This window comes from Betta splendens, chromosome 24 (genome assembly GCF_900634795.4).
Source record: "Betta splendens chromosome 24, fBetSpl5.4, whole genome shotgun sequence".
NCBI classification, from domain to species: domain Eukaryota; kingdom Metazoa; phylum Chordata; class Actinopteri; order Anabantiformes; family Osphronemidae; genus Betta; species Betta splendens.
Window position 1 is genome coordinate 7,203,453 of NC_040901.2, and position 19,204 is coordinate 7,222,656.

General features: G+C 41.3%; 1 protein-coding gene across 1 annotated transcript; it reads right to left on the minus strand.

Moving 5' to 3' along the window:
- Positions 1-14,723: 14,723 nt before the first annotated feature.
- Positions 14,724-18,689, minus strand: LOC114850077 (terminal nucleotidyltransferase 5A-like). Its single transcript, XM_029142048.3, has 2 exons — positions 18,264-18,689; positions 14,724-17,656 (listed from the first exon to the last, which is right to left on the minus strand). The coding sequence occupies exons 1-2, from the start codon at positions 18,687-18,689 to the stop codon at positions 16,841-16,843; spliced, it is 1,242 nt and encodes a 413-aa protein (XP_028997881.1). The 3' UTR covers positions 14,724-16,840.
- Between the last annotated feature and the right edge of the window lie 515 nt (positions 18,690-19,204).

Below are 19,204 nucleotides of genomic sequence, written 5' to 3' on the forward strand. Positions count from 1 at the left end.
CCAATTAATATTTTACTGTATGTTACACAAAACTAATTTACTGTGGTAATCTGTTAACGTCTGTCACATTACTTACTGTATGTTGTTTGTACAGTTACTGTGATATGTAAATGTCCATTGGTGTCCATGGATAAAGTGCAGTGGGACATAGACAGAACAGGTTGTACGTTACAGTACTGTATTAGTGCTTATGCATGCATGTGTTTTGTGTGTAATGATGTTTGTTGCATATTTTCTAGGCAATTTCCTGCTAATGTAGCTGCCTAACCCAACTTTCCCATAACTCATACCTACATACAATCAACCTGTCTAGCATTATTTAGTGAGCAGCTAAATTAAGAATATACCAGATATACTGTACAGTAACTGATCTTTTCCTGACCAGTTAACCAGGTCCTCTGTTATGGCTGTGTGTTTGTGGCTAAGTGAAATATGAATAGCCTTTTCTAGGAAGCTGAGTTGCATGGGCTTTACTGTGCTAAAATTTGAAGATCTAAAATACATGGCAAAATTAGTTAGTACCAAGCAACATCTGAGGAATATTTCCACCTCAAAAGGATGCAGTGACTATGTGAAATTTACTGGAAGGACAGTGTGTGTCTCCTTGGGGAATGGTCTGATTTTGATTTGCCTGCTGAGATGTTTTAAAAATGACACAGAATAACCTCATAATTAAAAAGAAATGCAGTTCAAAAGTGATTTTCCTCAAATGTTTCCCAAAACCAGATCATAGTGGATTTCACAAATAATTACATGTTGCAGTATCCGCCATTATTAAAACTTTTGCTTGCTAAACTTTTGTCTAAATTACTGTAGAAATGTGCTTTAACTTTAACTGATTATCACATCCTTCGTTGCAAACAATCACTTCTTCTGAGACCTCTAGAAGACACAGCTGTTAGGTTGGTGGGTTGGTGTTGTGAAATAAACATTCTTGCTGAGGTGTTAAAAAGCTAAATTTGCACGGACAGACAAATAGTTTAAAGACTATTTGAAATATTTTTAAAGCCAAGTGAGTGTTGGCTCAGCAATTAAAAGCAAAGTAAAATGGTTAAATATTTCTAACTGCCAACTATCTCTGTGTATGTAATCTCTGTTAAGTTCAATGAAATTCCACAAATACCAGACATAGACATAGAAGACTTCACTGGCGACATCAAATGTCCTTAAGGTCGCCACTCAAATGCCAAGGACAAAGTTTAAACTGTTCTAAAGAAGGACATGAAAGCCACAGACACACATGCACACCATCCAGACACCCCTTCTTGGGAGTGAATCATCAGTTGTCTGATGTGGTTAATGGCAACCAGTGTTTCCATGTTCACTCATTCCGCCCTCACACAGGATTTGATAGGTTGAAGAGCCTTGTTTAGTGGAGTCATCACAAAATATCCTTCATTCCCACGATTATTCCTGCTGTTGCTGACTCAGTCAAAGAAGACATCTTCCTCTACTCAGACAATATAGTTACAGTGCTAGTTGTTGTATCTGATACTGACTATAATACATACATGACACATATCTGCATTATAGATGTGAATATTGAGGCACTTTTATAATCTCATTTATTCAGCTCCACACCAAGTGACGTCCTATGCTTTGTCAGGCTGGCTCCTAGTAGCCAAGTCGAAACAAATATTGACATCCTTTTTTTCCCCACAATGTAAAACTGCTTCTTTTTGGACAAAATTTAATTATACGAGGTACGCAGCATTTAGTCAGACAGGATTAGAACTGGATTAACTTGCTAGGGGTCCATGGCCTTGATTACTTCCCACTCATTTGACTCAGTGTTTACAGTTTTACAACAGAATAACTTGCTCAACATTTACTGAGTGGTAATTTAATTAAACCTATTATTTTACAATAGGATTATGCAGCAGGCACAGTAAACGCCAAACACAAATAATCAAGGTCTTGCATGATATTGCATTTACACAATTTCCATCTGCCACATGTTTCATCAGCCCCTATTCCTACACCAGAATACCATATTGTTCTAAGCCTGTATGTAACTCAGCTGAACTGTAAACCATGACAATAATAGTTGGTGGCTATGCGTGGCTATACTGCTTTATCGCCATGCCCGACTATCTAAGTTGCACATCTTTACACTCCTGCAGATCATTCATGCTGTTTACATCACCACTATTATTCTAAATCCAACCTGCATAGATACTGTGTGTCTTAACAGAACTTCTTTTTCTTTGGGAAACTAAATTTATTTTTCTAGCTACTCTATTAACTTCTCTGAATTGTGAATATACAGTATAATTTGCTCCTGCTGGGGAGAGATAACTAGGGAGCTAGTTTGAAGTGTCTTGCTCATGGACACCGCAGACCTTTGCTTTCCGAGGCCGACGAGGCTCTAACAACTGAGCCACCAGGCCACATTTCAGTTGTATAGTTATACAGTATATTGTATAGTTCTGTTTAAACGCAAACATAAATTCAAACTTGGGTCCATCAGGATGTGTGTACACACACTGCACATGCTTGATTCACGCGTGCTTGATTCTGAACAAAGAAAAGAATGTGTTGTTTTATCAGCAAATATGCATGCAATGCCCATTAAAGATCATAATAGTGATAGCTTTGTTCTTTGTCAGCTGAGCTTGTGGCTAGACAGTAATTTGGGGGTCTGTTATAACAATTTGATACACAATCATTCACATTTTATTTTGCGTGACATGGAGAAAATAATACACATTACAATCAGCAGTCTTTCCACATCGTTACGTTTGATAAGCATTTTAAATGTGACTCTGTAGTCAGTGCCCTTTGCTAGGTTTGCACCAGGTCTAGCTTACTTTATAAAAAAAGTCTTAAACGGACAATTCAGTTAGACCAGGACGTGTTGATCCACATCAATCACTTTGTCTAAATAAGGACCAGATGAATTGTACTAAACAAATAAAATGGTCTGGAACATCTGAACATCTGGTTTTATTTGTAGATCTTTTGTGTTGTGGTGAAATGGTGTACCAGAGTAGCCCAAAGTCTGAGATTTGTGGTGGTCCCTGGTGTACGGCCTACCTAAGGCAACCATTTTGGCTTTGGATGTGTCAGTTCTGCTTACACAAATGAGAGGGGCTGAAATGATGTGTCCCCAGTAACAACAATTTAAAATTTAAAAGAAGCGGTTGAAGGGATCTTTTATGCTTTTATAGCATTTATCTTCCACTCTTAGGTTATCCTGCACATAGTAAGGCATACAGTACAGGCCTTGTTTTCATCAAAGCATGAAATAAAGGGTTCCCTGAAGCAATAAATTATGTCTGCTATACTGACGGATGACAACACAAATTGTGACCATGTGCTGAAGCTAGGTACATGCTATAATTTGGGAGGAGAGGAATGGCTGCTATATTTTTATGGCACTTCACACCAGTTGTCAATGTGCTATTCATAAGTCTGTCCGTGCAGGGTACATGAGAAGGACAGTACAGTACATGTTTGTCAAGGGTATTAAAGGAATTTTGCAAATTTTAGAATAAGGAAAGAGATGGAGCCCTGCATACAATGAAACAACGTAGTTAGTAATTAAAAAAATTGCACTTCCAGTCATGTGTTTTGCATGTCGACAAACTACAGTATGTACTATAAAAAGACCAATGGTTCCCTTCCGATTGTGGCTCTTAGCCTCAAACCCATTTGTTCCTGCTGAGCATTTTAAAAAGGATACAAATGCATAATTTCCCTGAAAAATGATTGTGTTTTCCCAAGATAAGTTCCTTTAGCATTTATGCACTTTAATTTCCAGCAAATATTACTCAATCAAGAAGTACTGCATTAGCTGGGGACTATTTTATCTCAGCCTTACGTTTTCCATTTACATCATACGCAATTACCTATTTTACTACAGCCAGCAACATTTTACTGGTAGAAGTTTGTGTTATCTGTGTGAAAGGCCTTTTTGTCTTGACTTTCTAAGGACCTCTCTCTACTGTATGACATGTTTTTTTAGAAACTGACAAATAGAGAATAAACACAGCCACTATTCACTTTAGCCTCTTATTAAAGTAACACACACACAAGCAAAGAGAAAACAAATGCAGCAACATTCCAAATCCCTGAATCCCCTAAATCCCTGAAATAAAAACTTGCTAATGAACATGCTTGTGATACAGTACTGTATGTGATAATTTTTCAAACAACAAGCATGTCACTGAGCTTTCAAACATGTTGTTTGTCTTCATAAGTTTGGTCTGTCTCACCCAGAATCACCTTTGTCCTCAGTATCACCCCGTTTCTCTCCATTTCACTTTCTTCGTCCCTCTCTCCCCTCAGCTGTCTGCTCACCAGCTGTGCTCAGATGGCTGAGAGAGGCAGACAGGAGGGGCTTTTAAAAAGGGTGCACACACTCAACCTCCCATGCAGATGTGCACACCAACACACATCCACAAAATGACCTGCTACAAGAGGGATCCGAGACATTTGTCCCTGAGTTTGAAGATTTTTCGCATTTTTCACCATCTGTGACCACATATAAAACAGATGCCCTTAAACAAGTGACTGGAGAAACATGGCTTATGGTCAGAGAAGGTCAAGAATTTGGCGTTCTCTCAGCCCTAATCCGATTAGTGTATTTTTTTTTTTATTCTGACCAATGTGGAAGTTATTAAATCTCCAGTTTTTGGTCCAGAGACATGGTACATGACTTTATGTGCTCGTAAACAACCTTTAATAATTTTGAGTTAGTATTTCTCTAGTATGTTTATGTTGAATTAGCTGTTTATCTGCTTTTGAAGGACAATTTTAGTAATAATTGTGAAAGATTGCAGCGTGTGTGTGTGTGTTTGCGTGTGTGCGTGCGTGCGTGCGTGCGTGCGTGTGTGTGTGTGTTTACGATGAGTAGAAGATCTTTATATTGTTATTATATTGTTAATATGCACCACAGTTTTGCTTGGGAAGTCATAAATGCTTTTTCTCAGTGTGTACGAGAAGCTTTCTGGTAGTTGGCTTCACAAATAAAACAAAAACACAACTGAAGTTCAAGTTTTACTACTGGATTACAAACTGGTACAATAAATAAAGTACAGTACAGCATGAGGGCTTAGGAAACAGATGACTCCCAAAAACCACATATCCAGCTAAAATATAAAATATTCAAAGCAAATACTAAACCAAAACCTACAGTATGTGATATCTGTCATTTTATAACATGTTGAAAATACAGTAGACCTTATTTAACTTTAACTTTAACTTTTGTAGACATAATTTTACTGCACCCTTTTGCAGTTCATTAGCACTTGAAATAGTTTTTTTCTGTAAACAAAACTGTCAGACTAAGAGTATGACTGTGCCTTTCAGAAATGTGTGAAATAACACTTGCACACATGTCCAGTTCACAATTTATAACCATAAAATCTTCTTTAAAACGCCCCTTGTGACAATTATGTCATTAAATGTAATAAAAATTATGATAATTGCAGTATCAGTAGGTCATTTTATATTAAAGCTATTAAAGTACTATGAAAGCTACGTGTAGTACACATAAGAATAAGAATAAGAATAAGAAAACCTTTAATAGTCCCGCAGTGGGGAAATTACCTCTCACAACAGCAGTACAGATGAGCAAGAATACAGGTACAGAACAGTTTGTGTTGGCACAGTACAAAGCAGTACAGTACAGTTAGAGTGAGTATGAGGTCATTGCAGGGTTATTGCACAGTAATGGGTATAAGATTTGTACCGGTAACAATATACATGATTGTTCACAGATTTACACAAATATTGTGCAGAGCAGGTTGCTATATAAACCACTGATGCAGTGGGTGAGTGACTGTGGTGGGATGTGGTCAACAGTTCTGATTGTACAGTCTGACAGCAGCAGGTAGGAAGGATCTACGATATCTCTCCTTCACACAGCGAGGGTGGATCAGTCTGCTACTGAAGCTGCTCTCCAGAGCAGACAGTGAGTCCTCCAGTGGGTGAGAGACCTGGTCCATGATGGATGTCAGTTTAGCCAGGACCCTTCTCTCACCCACCTCCTGCACCGTGTCCAGAGTGCAGCCCAGGACAGAGCTGGACTTTCTGATGATCCTGTCCAGTCTCTTCCTGTCCCTCGCTGTGATGCTGCTGCCCCAGCAGACCACACCGTACAGGATGGCTGATGCCACCACAGAGTCATAGAAGGTCTTCAGGAGTGGCCCCTTCACTCCAAAAGACCGCAGTCTCCTCAGCAGGTAGAGTCTGCTCTGACCCTTCCTGTACAGTGCATCCGTGTTATGAGTCCAGTCCAGTTTATTGTTCAGATGCACTCCCAGGTACTTGTAAGAGTCATGTGCTGCTGCATTTGCATTTGAACCCTGTGTCATCACCTCCAGCTGATCGAAGTAGAATGCAGAGTTATCATAAATAAGAGACAGAGACAAAAGGAAAGAAGAGAGGCAGCTAGGTTTTTAGGAAAGATGAATTTAGGAACCTAAGCAACCTTAGAAATATCCAGATTTCTAAAATGTACTGTTTATAAACACTTTCTTAATCTGAAAGGGACATCACTGTACAGTATATTAACTTTTAATGAAGCTCATTTTGGACTACAATGTAAAATCATGTATGTGAGTGTGTGTATCCAGGCTGTGTTGTTCCTATAGTCACTGGGTAGGTGGTGTGAGCCATGAAACCATGAACAGACCCTTTGTATAGTTTCCATCTGATCAACTCTCTGGGTCATTTTCTTGACCTCCCAGCAGAAGGGTGGGATGTGTGTGTTTTGGGTACATGGGTAGGGGTGAATGAGCGACTGAGGGAGGAAAGAGGAAAACGAAAGTGGAGTCATGGAGTGGATGGATGGAGCCTCATAGGTGAACATACTGTGTAGCTCTACTGTAGCATTAGATGTAAGAATGCTTCAAAGGATGTGCATTTGTGATTTTGCAGGTTGGAAGTATTATCCCTAAGTATTCAGGTCCCACTTCTTCTGATCATCACTTTTAACTCAGCCTTGACATGACAAACATTCAGCCAACCTCATTAGTCAGGAGACTAGAGGGTCCCAGACATGAGAGAGCATGAGAGAATAAGTATTTGTTCAGCTCTACACTTTTTTTTCTTCACACCCTCCTATCAACAAACTGCCTTGCTCCCCACCACTGACCTTTGACCCCTAACCACACACTGAAAGGCCATAAATCTGTTGTTACAAACACAAGCTGATCAGTATGTTTTGCTTCTGAACGTCTATCATTATGGGCACCTACGTTTTTAGGGCTAAAGATCATAAGAGAGGCCCTATATACTGTAGGGGCAGTTGGGCTTATGATACAATATGCTGACTGCTGCTGAGAGGCAAAATCTGGCAAGCAGACAAGTGACAGTTACAGTATATATGTAAACTGGTTTTACTCCATTATGTGGATGATTTGATGCTAAAAAATAAAAACATGCTGAATGTTCACAGTTTAAGTGGAGCACTGGTTTTGGGAAGTCTGTGCGGAGTCATTTGGTCAAAGTCTGTGGGTCCCTGTTAAAATTTGCATTGCGGTATATTGAATGCAGAATGTTCATATCCTTTGTTTGTCAGCAAAGACTCTTGGGCAGCTTCCCACAGCAAGCAGCTTCAGGCCAGTTGCTCTGGACATTTACCTTTCAACGACAAGGAACCACGACACACATTCCTCTCTGCAACCCAAGCAATTTTCAGAAGGTTTGCTTGATGACCATAACAAACACAAACAGTTCTTTCTAAGGCATTCTTGCCACATGTTTGCAAAAAGAGAAATACACAAATCAAAATAAAACAAAGCAAACCTGCTGTAGATCCTCAAACTACCCATAATTAGCCATGAGCACCAATTAAATGACAGCTGAGGCACAGCACAGAGAGCAGGATGAGGAGAAAATGTAAGAGGAAGAGGTGGAGACTGAATAAATAGGTCTGATCGCCAATGAAATGTTGATATTGGCGTTCTTTGTTCAGCAACAAATTAGTAGTCTGAGAAACTTCACAAATTTAGAGTGTCGGCCAAATGGTTCTAGAGTGAGATAAACCTGAGAATTAAGGGGAAGAGTAAGAAGCATAAAAATACTGAATGCATGAAATTGGCATGAAAAAGCCTTTCATCACTTAGTGTAAGCATTGTTATCGAGATATAGATATATACATGGATGTTCTAGCACCTGGTCTGCACAGTTTTAAAACTGAACACTATGTCTGTTAGCAGTTCTAGCCACACTTCCCATTCTTGGTCATTGGTAAACAGCATACAGGGAAAGCGTGCAGCGTGCATGACCACGGCCCTGTGTGTTCGTGATGTGCGTGTGCTCACATTGCTTCTGCTGCTTGTGCCTGTTCCCTTGTGTGTTTGCACTGCAAACAACGTACAGTACAGTCATTATTAAGTCGGTGATGAAGGTCCTGTTCATGAATTGAAAGCTGTGTTTAGTTATCAGGCATTGTAATTGTGTTAGTGTGATTGATGATACTGATCCTAATATGCTAATACTGTCCTGTTTGTATACTGAACTTACACTATGTGTATCTCATCTCCATGGGTATTTGTACAGTATCTCACTGTTCCGCTTCAGGTGTCTGAGAGAACATAACTGTCTGACATTTCCTGAGACACTATAGCCTGGATCAAAGTGACAGGCAGGCAGGCAGGCAGGCAGGCAGGCAGGCAGGCAGGCAGGCAGGCAGGCAGGCAGACAGACAGACAGACAGACATGGAGGAAGACAGACAGACAGGCAGGCAAGCAGACATAGACATGAAGGAAGATAGACAGGCAGACAGGCAGGCAGACATGGAGGAAGACAGACAGACAGACATGGAGGAAGACAGGCAGGCAGGCAGACAGTAAGTGTACGTACAAAGTGTACGACGGCTTTAGTGCCAGTGACCACAGTTTGTGACCTCTCTCTTTCCATCAGTCAAAATTGTTTTCTTCTGACTGTGACCTCAATGTTTCCTTGACGTTTACCAAGTAGTTTTTGTTTCCAACCCAAACCTTAACCATAGGGGTTGCATTAAAAAAAGGCTAACCAATCCTTTTTGTAACGGCCGCTCAGTTGTATTAGAAGTTGATGGAGGATTTTGTGTGCATCATTTGTTTGTTGTGGCACATCTGTATTACTACACACTGGGAGAAGTCCAGATTTATTTACAGAGATTGAGGACTATTTCATGAGAAGTACTGTATGGTCTGGTTAACTGTCATTTGCGCACCTCGCAGAGCTCTTGCATCTGAATTTAATGAAAACCGTCAGCCACGTCTAACTGCAGCACTGGAGACGTTTGTTTTGGTTTTCTCTGGATGGGAACATTGCTGTGAAACTGGATCCAGTAAAGCCAGACACTGGAGACCTTGCGTGGTCTGCTTGTGTTTTCCTGACCAGCAGCACTAATAACGCATAACTGCTTGAAACATTTTCCCAGTTTGCTGTTTGGAAACAAGCTGTGACTAAGACGGTTTCTGTGAATAATTACGCAAAAGTCTTTCGAACACAGTAAATACAGCCACTAAAGCATTTTCCCCTTGTAAAAGCCTTTTCTTCTACAAAGAGGGAAAAACAAATCAAAGCGCCTGCAGGAAGTCATAACACATATTATCAATGTCATGCAGTGTTACTGATTTAATGATCTACGATGCTTTAAAAGCCAATACAAAATTTTTTTAGGCCAGTTCGAACTTTCTGTTTCTCTATATAGTGGCAGACCTATACTTAGACACATACAGGTGTGTTTTTGGCATGAGCCGGGAGCCGGCAGGTGTGTTTGCTATAGCAATGTGATAATGACTATTATTACAGGCCAGGTAAGAGCAGGAGGCTGGGACGGAGACGAGAGGAAAGCAATGAGACTTTTACCAGGATGTGAGGGCACAGCGCTACTACGCCCTACATACACAGCCACAAGCACACATTAATAAAAAGTTACTGTACACACAAATTATCACCTTGGAGATTTTAATTTAGCCCCAAATGAAGCCTGAAAATAAATGTCTGTTACAGATGACTGTTATTTTACTGACGGAAAATGCAAGTTATAGATAACAATTAGCATGTGTGATAAAATGTTTAAAGTCTTTTTTTAATAGAGCTCAATCACATCAGTCCTCTCTCTCTCTCCCACACACACACACACACACACACACACACACACACACACACACACACACACACACACACACACACACACACACACACACGCACTGAGCCAGGTAACTGTGGTTACAAAACAAAGGGATATTTTCTCAGGCCTGATTCTAGTTTCTGCTGCCTCACCATCTGGGACAAATCCATCACAGCATTTCACTGCCTCCCTGGGTGTCGTAAACAGACACAGACAGATACGTGTTCACGTGCACACTCATGTTTGAATTATGTTACTTGTGGGAACTAAGCTGCAGTTTTGGTTGTTTCTTACTTTGTAACTCCAGATCTACTGTATCTTACTGCTTGATTTTGATAAGCCTCTTTAAAAATCCTTATTCTGATTTTACTTGGTGTACTGTAGTCGGTGTGCAGCTCCACGGACAGCAGTATATTCTGTTGCTTCAATCACCAGACTCTGGGGCCAAGACAAATACTATGAGGTGATATGCACTGGCTGCTCTGGTGATAACCGCGAACATTATTGTTTTCATCACGTTTATTTAGTAAAGATAAGTATGGTTATTTTAATCTAGATGGACTTGGTGTTTATATTAATCAGTATTGTTTACTCTTTAGTCTTCAAGGCTCTCATTGTTTTAGCTGTAATGTTTCCACAGTCATCATTACTTAACAGGTAATACAGCTAAGCTTGTTCCATCTATTTTCATTAGGCTCAGTCCTTTCCTGACATTTTATTCTGATTATGGGCTAGCTAAGTGCTACTTTTTTGGAATTGTTTGGGTTGTGTGTGTTTGGCTAGAGGTCAATGCATTAGATATTATGTTTTGCTGGAGAGTGGAGGTGAATGTCTAATGCTTGCAAAATTAATGAGATAAGCAGTGTTAATAACAGAAAACTGAATTTATTTTTTAACATGCATACTGTATATACCAGGCACGCAAAGACATAGAGGATCTATTTATTCATTTATTACCCACTGACTTCCTGTTCCTGTTAGCAAAACATGCCATCACTTTTACTGCTGTGTTAAATTATCAATCTGTCTCCTCAGCTTTGTTAGCAGCTGCTTTCTGCAGTCAGGCAACAGGCTGATGCGTATTCCAGCACAACCCCCGTCCAACTGGCCAAAGTATTTACACTACCAGGCATAAACACTTAAAACTAGGGATGAGCCTGATTTATTGCTCCAGCCAGATGTTTGGCGTCTGATGTCAAGGAAACCTGTCTTAGTGACTGGTTTGTTCCACAAGTATGAATTAGTATTATGATATAAGTTTAAGTTAAGTTTAGTGTATTTTTACTGTCTACTATTCATAATATTGCAATGCAATATCCTCTGCTGATAAAACTGTAGATGCTCACTTAAGTTTCCCTGCAACACAAATCCACAGACGGCACAAAAGCACAAATATGCACAAGCATGACCACACACACACTCCTTTTTTCCTCTACGTCACTTAATTTTAACTTTCTTTTACACACGCACACAGACACACACATTGTTGTTTCTCACAGTCTCGTCTAGCTGTTGTTTGGCTTACTCTGTGAACTTTGACCCCGGCTGGGTTGCGCTGGATCGACTCTTGGTGCTGCTGCCACGCCAATTGGTTCATCTCCAACATAACCCACTAGAGTTGAGTGCACGTCTGTGTGTATTTGTATGTTTTTATTTCATAAGACTAACCGACTGATAGCCAAGAAATGTTCCTTTATAAGTTGGTGGTAAATAAAACGTGTATGGTTTCCTCTTAAATCTTGTAGCTGAGCTACCTGCTGTTTCCAAAAAAGGAATTGAACTAAATTAAGATGTCTTCATGAACCTCTTGTCAGCAACACACCCATAATTTCAGCATTTTACAAGCCGCTAACTGACCTTTTGGTGTTGTTCATTTCCTGTTGTGCTGAGTCCAAATCACTTAAAGATGGTAACAGCGATGCGACTCCCTCTGACGTTTGCCTATGAAAACAACCACACGTGAGCCTGAGAATAGAACTGTGAGAACTGTGAGAAGGAAAAGGTTTGGTTCATGAAACGCTGCATGATCAAAGTACCTCATGCTGCAGGACTAATGCGACACCCTGCTAATTAATTTGATTTAACACCAATGTGAATAAAAAAGTGCTTTTAATTTAACCAGGCATCGTTTGTGGTACACTTTAGCCTTTTAGCCCTTTTGTTTATTATACTACAACTCCTTCAGCACCATCTGTCTCCTGTTAGAGCATAGAAAGGATTCTTCATTGTGCCTCTTATCTCAAATCTCTTCATATTTAGTCTCAGAATTTAAATTTTAACTTATGCTTTAAGATTAAATATTAAATAATAATACAGTATAACCCTCTTCAGCTGAAATCTTCAGCAGAATTTAGTGCTTCCTACTCTTTCTCTGCTGTCTGAAAAAATGCCTGAAACACTAAAACAAAGAAGTGTGGTGATATTATATCATCCTGGCTTATAAGAAATAAATAAACCTGTGAATACATCTGTCTGCAATATTATGAACAGATAAATTCTAAAGGAATATTTTTCTGTTCATATTTCTTTGATGACACCTATATTCATGGCTTTGGTATTTATTTTTCAATGATAATATTCTGCATTCAGGCAAACACTAATTAATTTCAAATCCCTTAGCTCACACTGCATCTCATTATAAAAGCCAAACCTCTTTTTTAAAGAGTTTAGTGTAAAATGGAGGAAGTTTGTATAATCTTTTGGTAGTGTCTATCCATTCAAAGTGGACCGACAACAAGGGCTTTAATCTGGGAGGTGACCAGTAACAGGAGTCCCAATAGATGTGAAAAACATGCCAGTACCAGGTCAACCAGGCCTTTGAAGGTTGGGTACAGTAGCTCATTGTGAGCCCGCCACAGTCCATTTGAAGGTTTCCAAATTACGAGTATTAGAAAATGATTCCCTAGTATGACGACACAGAATTGAAGTACAATATACTGTATGGGCCATGCTCCAAGGCCCTCATCATGTACCATATGGCACCTACAGTATAGTCAAGCCTGGTGGTAGTCGTATCATGCTATGAAGGCGCTTTTCTGCTGCAGGGACAGGTAAACTAATTAAAAAGAGAGCAGGATAAACAGAGAAATACTTTAAGAAAACCTGTGCCAGAGTGCAGGAAATCTGAAATGGGGAAGACGTTTAGCTTTTAAGTTTGACAGTGATCCAAAGCAATCAGGTTGTTTGAGTGGCTCAGCAAAACCTTAAAGAACTTCTGTGAGACACCTGAAGATGGTAGTTCACAGATGCAGATCCTATCCAGACTGATGGGGCCTGAGAGGATCTGGCAGGAGGAAGGGATGAACGGCCCAAATCCTGTAGAGACCTGCCCAAAGAAGAATCAAAGCTGTAATTGCTGCAAAACAGACTTACTGACGGTGACTGTCATTGTAAATTAGATATTAGCATTTCTAGCTAGCTATAGCTTTATAGAAAAGTAGCCAGTTATTAAACACCTCAATAGATGGTGCAGTGCTCCTTTTTCTGTAATATTCTAATCTCAGACCCATGATACACTTTGTTGACCCCACACGTCAAGACACTACAAACACTATTGTACTGTAACACGTTACTAAGCTGCCTGTATTACTGGACTAGCTCTGTCTCGTGTTGTGTAACGCACCGGCACCTCAATCCCCTGCTCTCACTTCCCTTTAGGCTTTTGATAAGGAAGTGGACTGAATTTTTTTGTCCCTTCCAGAGAGAGTGACTTGAAAGACGGCAGGAGACACTCGAGGTATGTGTTACGGTACAATAGCTAATAAACCTCTCTGCAGTAACCACACCAGTGCACTGAGCACATGATTATGGAGGGAGGCTAATCAGCTTTTTGCAGATGGGCTAATGTCCTTACAGTGGCTGAGAGGGGGTCCTATATTTAGCATCTACTCTCCCTCTTAAGAGGGATAGCATTGGTTTTGCACTTCATGGGTCATTTTTGTGTGCTTAAATTCTTCCAAAAAGCCACTGAGGCACAGATGAACAAATAACACTTACACATTAACTAAATAAAATAAAAGGCGCACAAGGGTTGGTATGAAACTGGTTTTCAAGTGGCACAGTGAGAAAACAGACTTAACAATACAGGAGATAAAAGAGCGGCACACATCAAAAACGTAGACTCTAACGTAGAGCAGTGTTCAACTGAATAACATAACTAGTTTGTAGAATAGAGAAGTACAAGAAGGAAAAATATCATGAAGGAAAAAGTAAGTAAAATATCTATATTTTTTATGAGACTGACGTCCAGGCATTAACGTGAGGCAGACCCGCAGCCAAGCTACTTCGTCGGTTACCATGTGTCTCCGGAGACAAAGGCTCTGCTGGTAGTAAGGTCTGTGCACGGGCAAAGTTTTCTTGCTGTTGCAAATACGGTCCCAGCTAATGAGGCCTGGCAAACGACGCGATGACGATCACAGACAGTTGCTAACACTCCTCAGTGACGTCTCTCGCAGGGGAAATCCGTCACGTTCAGCTGTCACTTGCTGGCACTGACACTTGTGCCCGCTAGGATTGTGTGGGCACCTTAGGACATTGACCAGATGAAGACATTCCCTCTTGGTATGCCAGAGCTGTAAAGTTATGGGGACTAGTAGTGCACGTGTGTGTGTGATCACAGAGATTAAAAATGAACTGCAAACTCATAACTGATGGTCTTGCTTTTTATTGTCAAGTCACAATAATTATGTTGAATAGTAAAACAATCTCTTTAGAGCAACAGGAATCCATATGAAACAGCTCAGAGCATACAACACAAGTTAAAGTCACCATTTTAACATTGCATCCACCTGCACTGCTCCTCATATGCCAGAATAACACACAAATCCGCACACACCGCAAATGGTACTCTTACTGTATACAACACAGCCTGAATCTGCTCGCTACATCAGCCAAACGTCAACTGTACAAAAATAGAGATTGATAGAAAAATAGCAGATCTGACGACAGGTGACAGAGAATATGCTGAGTCTCGAGAGAAGCTGGAAATTCACAGAAATGTCTGTCTTTTCCAACTTGACTTGTTACACACTCATCTTTTTTATGCTAATTCTTCACAGTCTTGTCCTTTTCTTGGATCCGTTGTCATATTGCCAATTTAGAGTACAGTCACTGTGCTGCTGAATTTACATACATGTAATCTTCAAGCCTTTTCTGGCTTCTTACTGTATCTATACTGTATCTAAATCCAGCAATAGTGCTGGATGCTTGTATTGTACATGGCTGTATCTTTAGCTCTGCAGATAATTGCTGATGCAGATCAGAGGCTAGAGTAACAAATGCATGGTTTCAAAATGCATTTCAACTTTGTAAATTTACTTTCTGCTTAATGTAGATTTGAACGATTATGGGTAAACTGTAGAGCTTTTGAGCAGTAGTGCTGTAGCGCAATGTTTTTACCAAAAATTCACTGCCTTTGGTTGCATGGTATTGTACCAATAGACATTTAGTGGTGTGACACATGAAGGGCACTAAACAGGCAGAGAAGACGATGCCCACACACGTAGATGTGAACAAGTTTTGGTTAAACCTTGAGAACAACTTTATTTCATGATAACTTCACAGAGAAGCTTCAAATGAGCCTAAATGATGTTTCTGTGGTCTTTTTTTGATGATTATGTGTTTTAGTTTGGTAGGACATCAAAATATAGCTGTAGTTTGCAACTGTAGTCCTATGGTGAAACACTTTCTAAGAATTGCACATATCAACATGTTTAAAAATATCTTGACCTTATATTGCAATTCAATATGATGTGCAAATGGGGTAAGATTATTGTCACTTTCCATCTTGCAGCCAAATTAATTTTTGCATGTGGAATTCTCAAACACTCAGCCTAAGCGTAGGCATTTCTTTATCCAATTACCTCCCCACCTCTCTCTCTACTGATGATGAGATTATGGAGTTACTTCCTCTTTAGTAATCAGGATGTGTGTTCGTCCAGCAGGGCAGCAGATAAAAACAGTCCTTAACTAAACGGTGTCAAAGCCTGCTGGTCCCGTACCTCCATCAGTGTAAGAGACCTCACTCAGCATTCTCTGACCAATACATTCATTGTCACCTTGAAAGACATCTCAACAGACGACTCTGTGTTAAAGAATCATGAAAACATCCCCTCCTTTTAGGCTGGATCTAGGCACTTCAAGAAAAGCATGCATTGTTTCTGTTTTTATTGGTCTTAAAGCTGAGATAAACTTGAGTATCAAAGAAGATCTTTGGATTTGTAAACAGTGTGAAGTCCTTCTTTTTGCATTCTCTATGGGGAGGCTCCCCTACAGACACACAAACCCATTCAGAACACCACTGCACCACATCTGACCACATGATGAATGAAAACCTTCAGCACGCTATGTGTGTCCTACATTCCTCTACATGTTTCCATGTGAGGACGAGGTTAATACACATCATCTAAAATGTGAGTTCCTGTGAGTTGCGCAACGTAAATTTAGTCCTATTGAAGCTAAGGCTGGGCTTCAGCTGAACTTGGGGTTTGCTCCAAATCTTTCTTGTTCTTGATGAAGGAACATTAAAACTGATGAGTCGGCTTCTCCTATTTGCATCTCTCCCTTTGTGTTCAGCTCCTCCTGCTTAGTCATTATAATACAGGGCCCTTTTTCTGAATCACTGGTTCAATCCGTGTTTTCCTATATTCTCTAATTTCCCACAGTTGCCCATCTCGAATAGGAGATAGAAAAGTATCAACGTTCATCCTTTTTATTGCGCTATGAGTTCCATCAGTTACACAAAAGTGCATGAATGTCCACAAGGTTCAATTACAGGGCAACCAGGTGGTGTACATGGGATGTTGTGAAGGAGAAATGTAGTGCTGAGGAGGCGAGGGAGGACAGGAGTAAACAGGCTGAACCTGTGCTATGTAATAGTTGCTGAAGTTGCCATCTTGAACATAAGGAGCAGGCTGGTAGAAGCAGGTTACGTTGGCAGCGTTGGGGATGGCGTTCTGCTCAGCCAGGACCCGCAGTGCCAGTGAGGAGATGAGGCTGAGTGTCTGACGCCTCTCGTGGCCCATCAGGCACACCGTGCTCTCCTGCACCACATCGTGCAACGTGGCCAGATAGTCATACTTCCTGTCCTCCAGGTCAACAAAGTGGTTCTGCAGGTAGGACTCCAGCTTCCTCCTCTGCTCATTCACATCGGGGAAGTCAATGAAGAAGCGCGAGCACATGTAGCGCTGCAGCAGTTTCATCTCGGGGTTGGACGCTGCGCGGAAACCCCGCACCAGCAGGTGGCAGTACTTCAGCAAGCCCCCGCCTCGAATCTCCTCGGGGCTCCGCGTGCAGATGAGGCGCTTGCGTAGGTGATCGAGAGCGGTGGGGAAGTCGCCATAGACGCTCTCCCCGAGGATTGTGGGGTGGAAAGTGGCGGCCATGGGGTGCTCTGAGCACTCATAGAAGAGGAGAAGGGAATCCAGGCGGATCTGGAAAGAGTCCACGCTGAACTCAAACTGTCGCCGCAGAGAGTCCACAAACTTGAGCTCCACGTTTTTACCACGGTTGTTGGAGAGGGAAATGAGACTCCATCGGTCAGAGTCGTTACACACCTTCACCATCTTTTGCACATAGGCCTCCTAAAAAACACAAAAGTGTGTTAAATACTGCAAGGCCTCCCAATAAACTCCTACTCCTCTTTATTTCCTTTGTATCAAATTTTCTGGATGAAGGAGAATATATAAAGAAAAACAGTCTTAGTCACCAACTAAACATTAATGATATTTGCACCAGATAAAAATCCTGCTTTGTTCTGAGTCATGGTGTTTTGCTGATCACATCTGCTGGTGGGTCATTGGTAGCCTGGGCAGTCCTTAGTATCTAGGTAACTGAGGGCCGACTGATTAATGTGGATCCGACTCCGACTGGATTAGACAGAATCCTCTTTGAACTGGAAACTGACCTTTTTACTATTTGAAGGCCTGTATCTCCAGCCTGGTTGGACACATTGGGGCCAGAGCTCAATTTTGGTGTTGGTCATTTGACTAATTGAGTAATTAAAGTGTTTGCAAAAAGAAAATGTGTGCGTTGACCGTGATATACAAATAACCAAGATAAAGAGGAAATATGAACACAAAGAGGTTTTTACTGCATGAGTTTAAAAAAGGGTTAAAACATATTTCTGCCTTCCTAAACTTTATACCTAATATGCCTTTACATGAGTTTTATAACCACAACAACTCTTACCTTTAAAGTCACTGGTGTGATCTTTTCTTTATTCACTCCCTCGGGCAGGAAGTCTAGAAGAGAGTCCAGAACTATATCTTTTACAATCTGGAATTCCATCTCCCCCTTCAGATCGGCGCAGAATATTAAGTCCAGATCTTTCCACCCGAGACCGCTGTCCTCGTGCAGGACGTAGCTGGCCGCGGAGCCGTTCAGACGCACCTCCCGGACCTGTATCCGCCTCTCCTCCATGCGGCTCCGGACCACCTTGACGATGTCCCGTGGCTTCACCTCCAGCGTGGGGAAGCTCCATCGGCCGTGGATGGGGATGGAGGCGGTGAGGATGGCGTCCAGCCGCTGCACTTGCTCCCAGTTCAGCACGCTGAGGCTGATGGGGTCTCCGCCCGAGCAGCTGTCGGGCGCAGCAGACTCAACACCCTCGTCCATGTTTATTAGAGGTAGACAGAAGCGTAAACGATGAAGCTTTCCACCGACTCCTGCGAGAGCGGTGGGATCAGCTGGCCGTAACTTTCTGTACGATTGACTTTTTAGAGTTGACCTCCGTCATAATAACAAGATGCTGGGCGACAAAACGTATCTATGCAGTAAAGGATTTTAAAGTTCGACTTCTTACTTCTGAAGTTTACTCTCCAGACGTGAGGAATAGTGTGTGTCCGGCATCTGTGGCCGCGCCGTGCGCTCAGCTCCGCTGCGGCACCGTCGCCGAACTCCGGGCGGCAGGCATCAGCTGTTGAAGACACAACTATTCACCTTCAATGTCAAGTTTTTGTGATGTCCCAGAAGCAAAACGACGACTCCATTGTATCCGCGAAAACGACTGATCCACCGCAGAAGTTTTACTTCTCTCCGCTTTGGCTCACTTTTACGCACGGATAACCGTGCGCCTCCACTGCGTAACAGCACCTTTACGCGTCGTGAAGTCGCCACCGCATTCAGCTGCA

Coding starts and splice junctions, on each gene's coding strand:
- LOC114850077 (XM_029142048.3), bottom strand. CDS start 18,689: ATGGACGAGGGTGTTGAGTCTGCTGCGCCCGACAGCTGCTCGGGCGGA. Junction 17,657..18,263: donor TCACACCAGTGACTTTAAAG/GTAAGAGTTGTT, acceptor TGTGTTTTTTAG/GAGGCCTATGTGCAAAAGAT.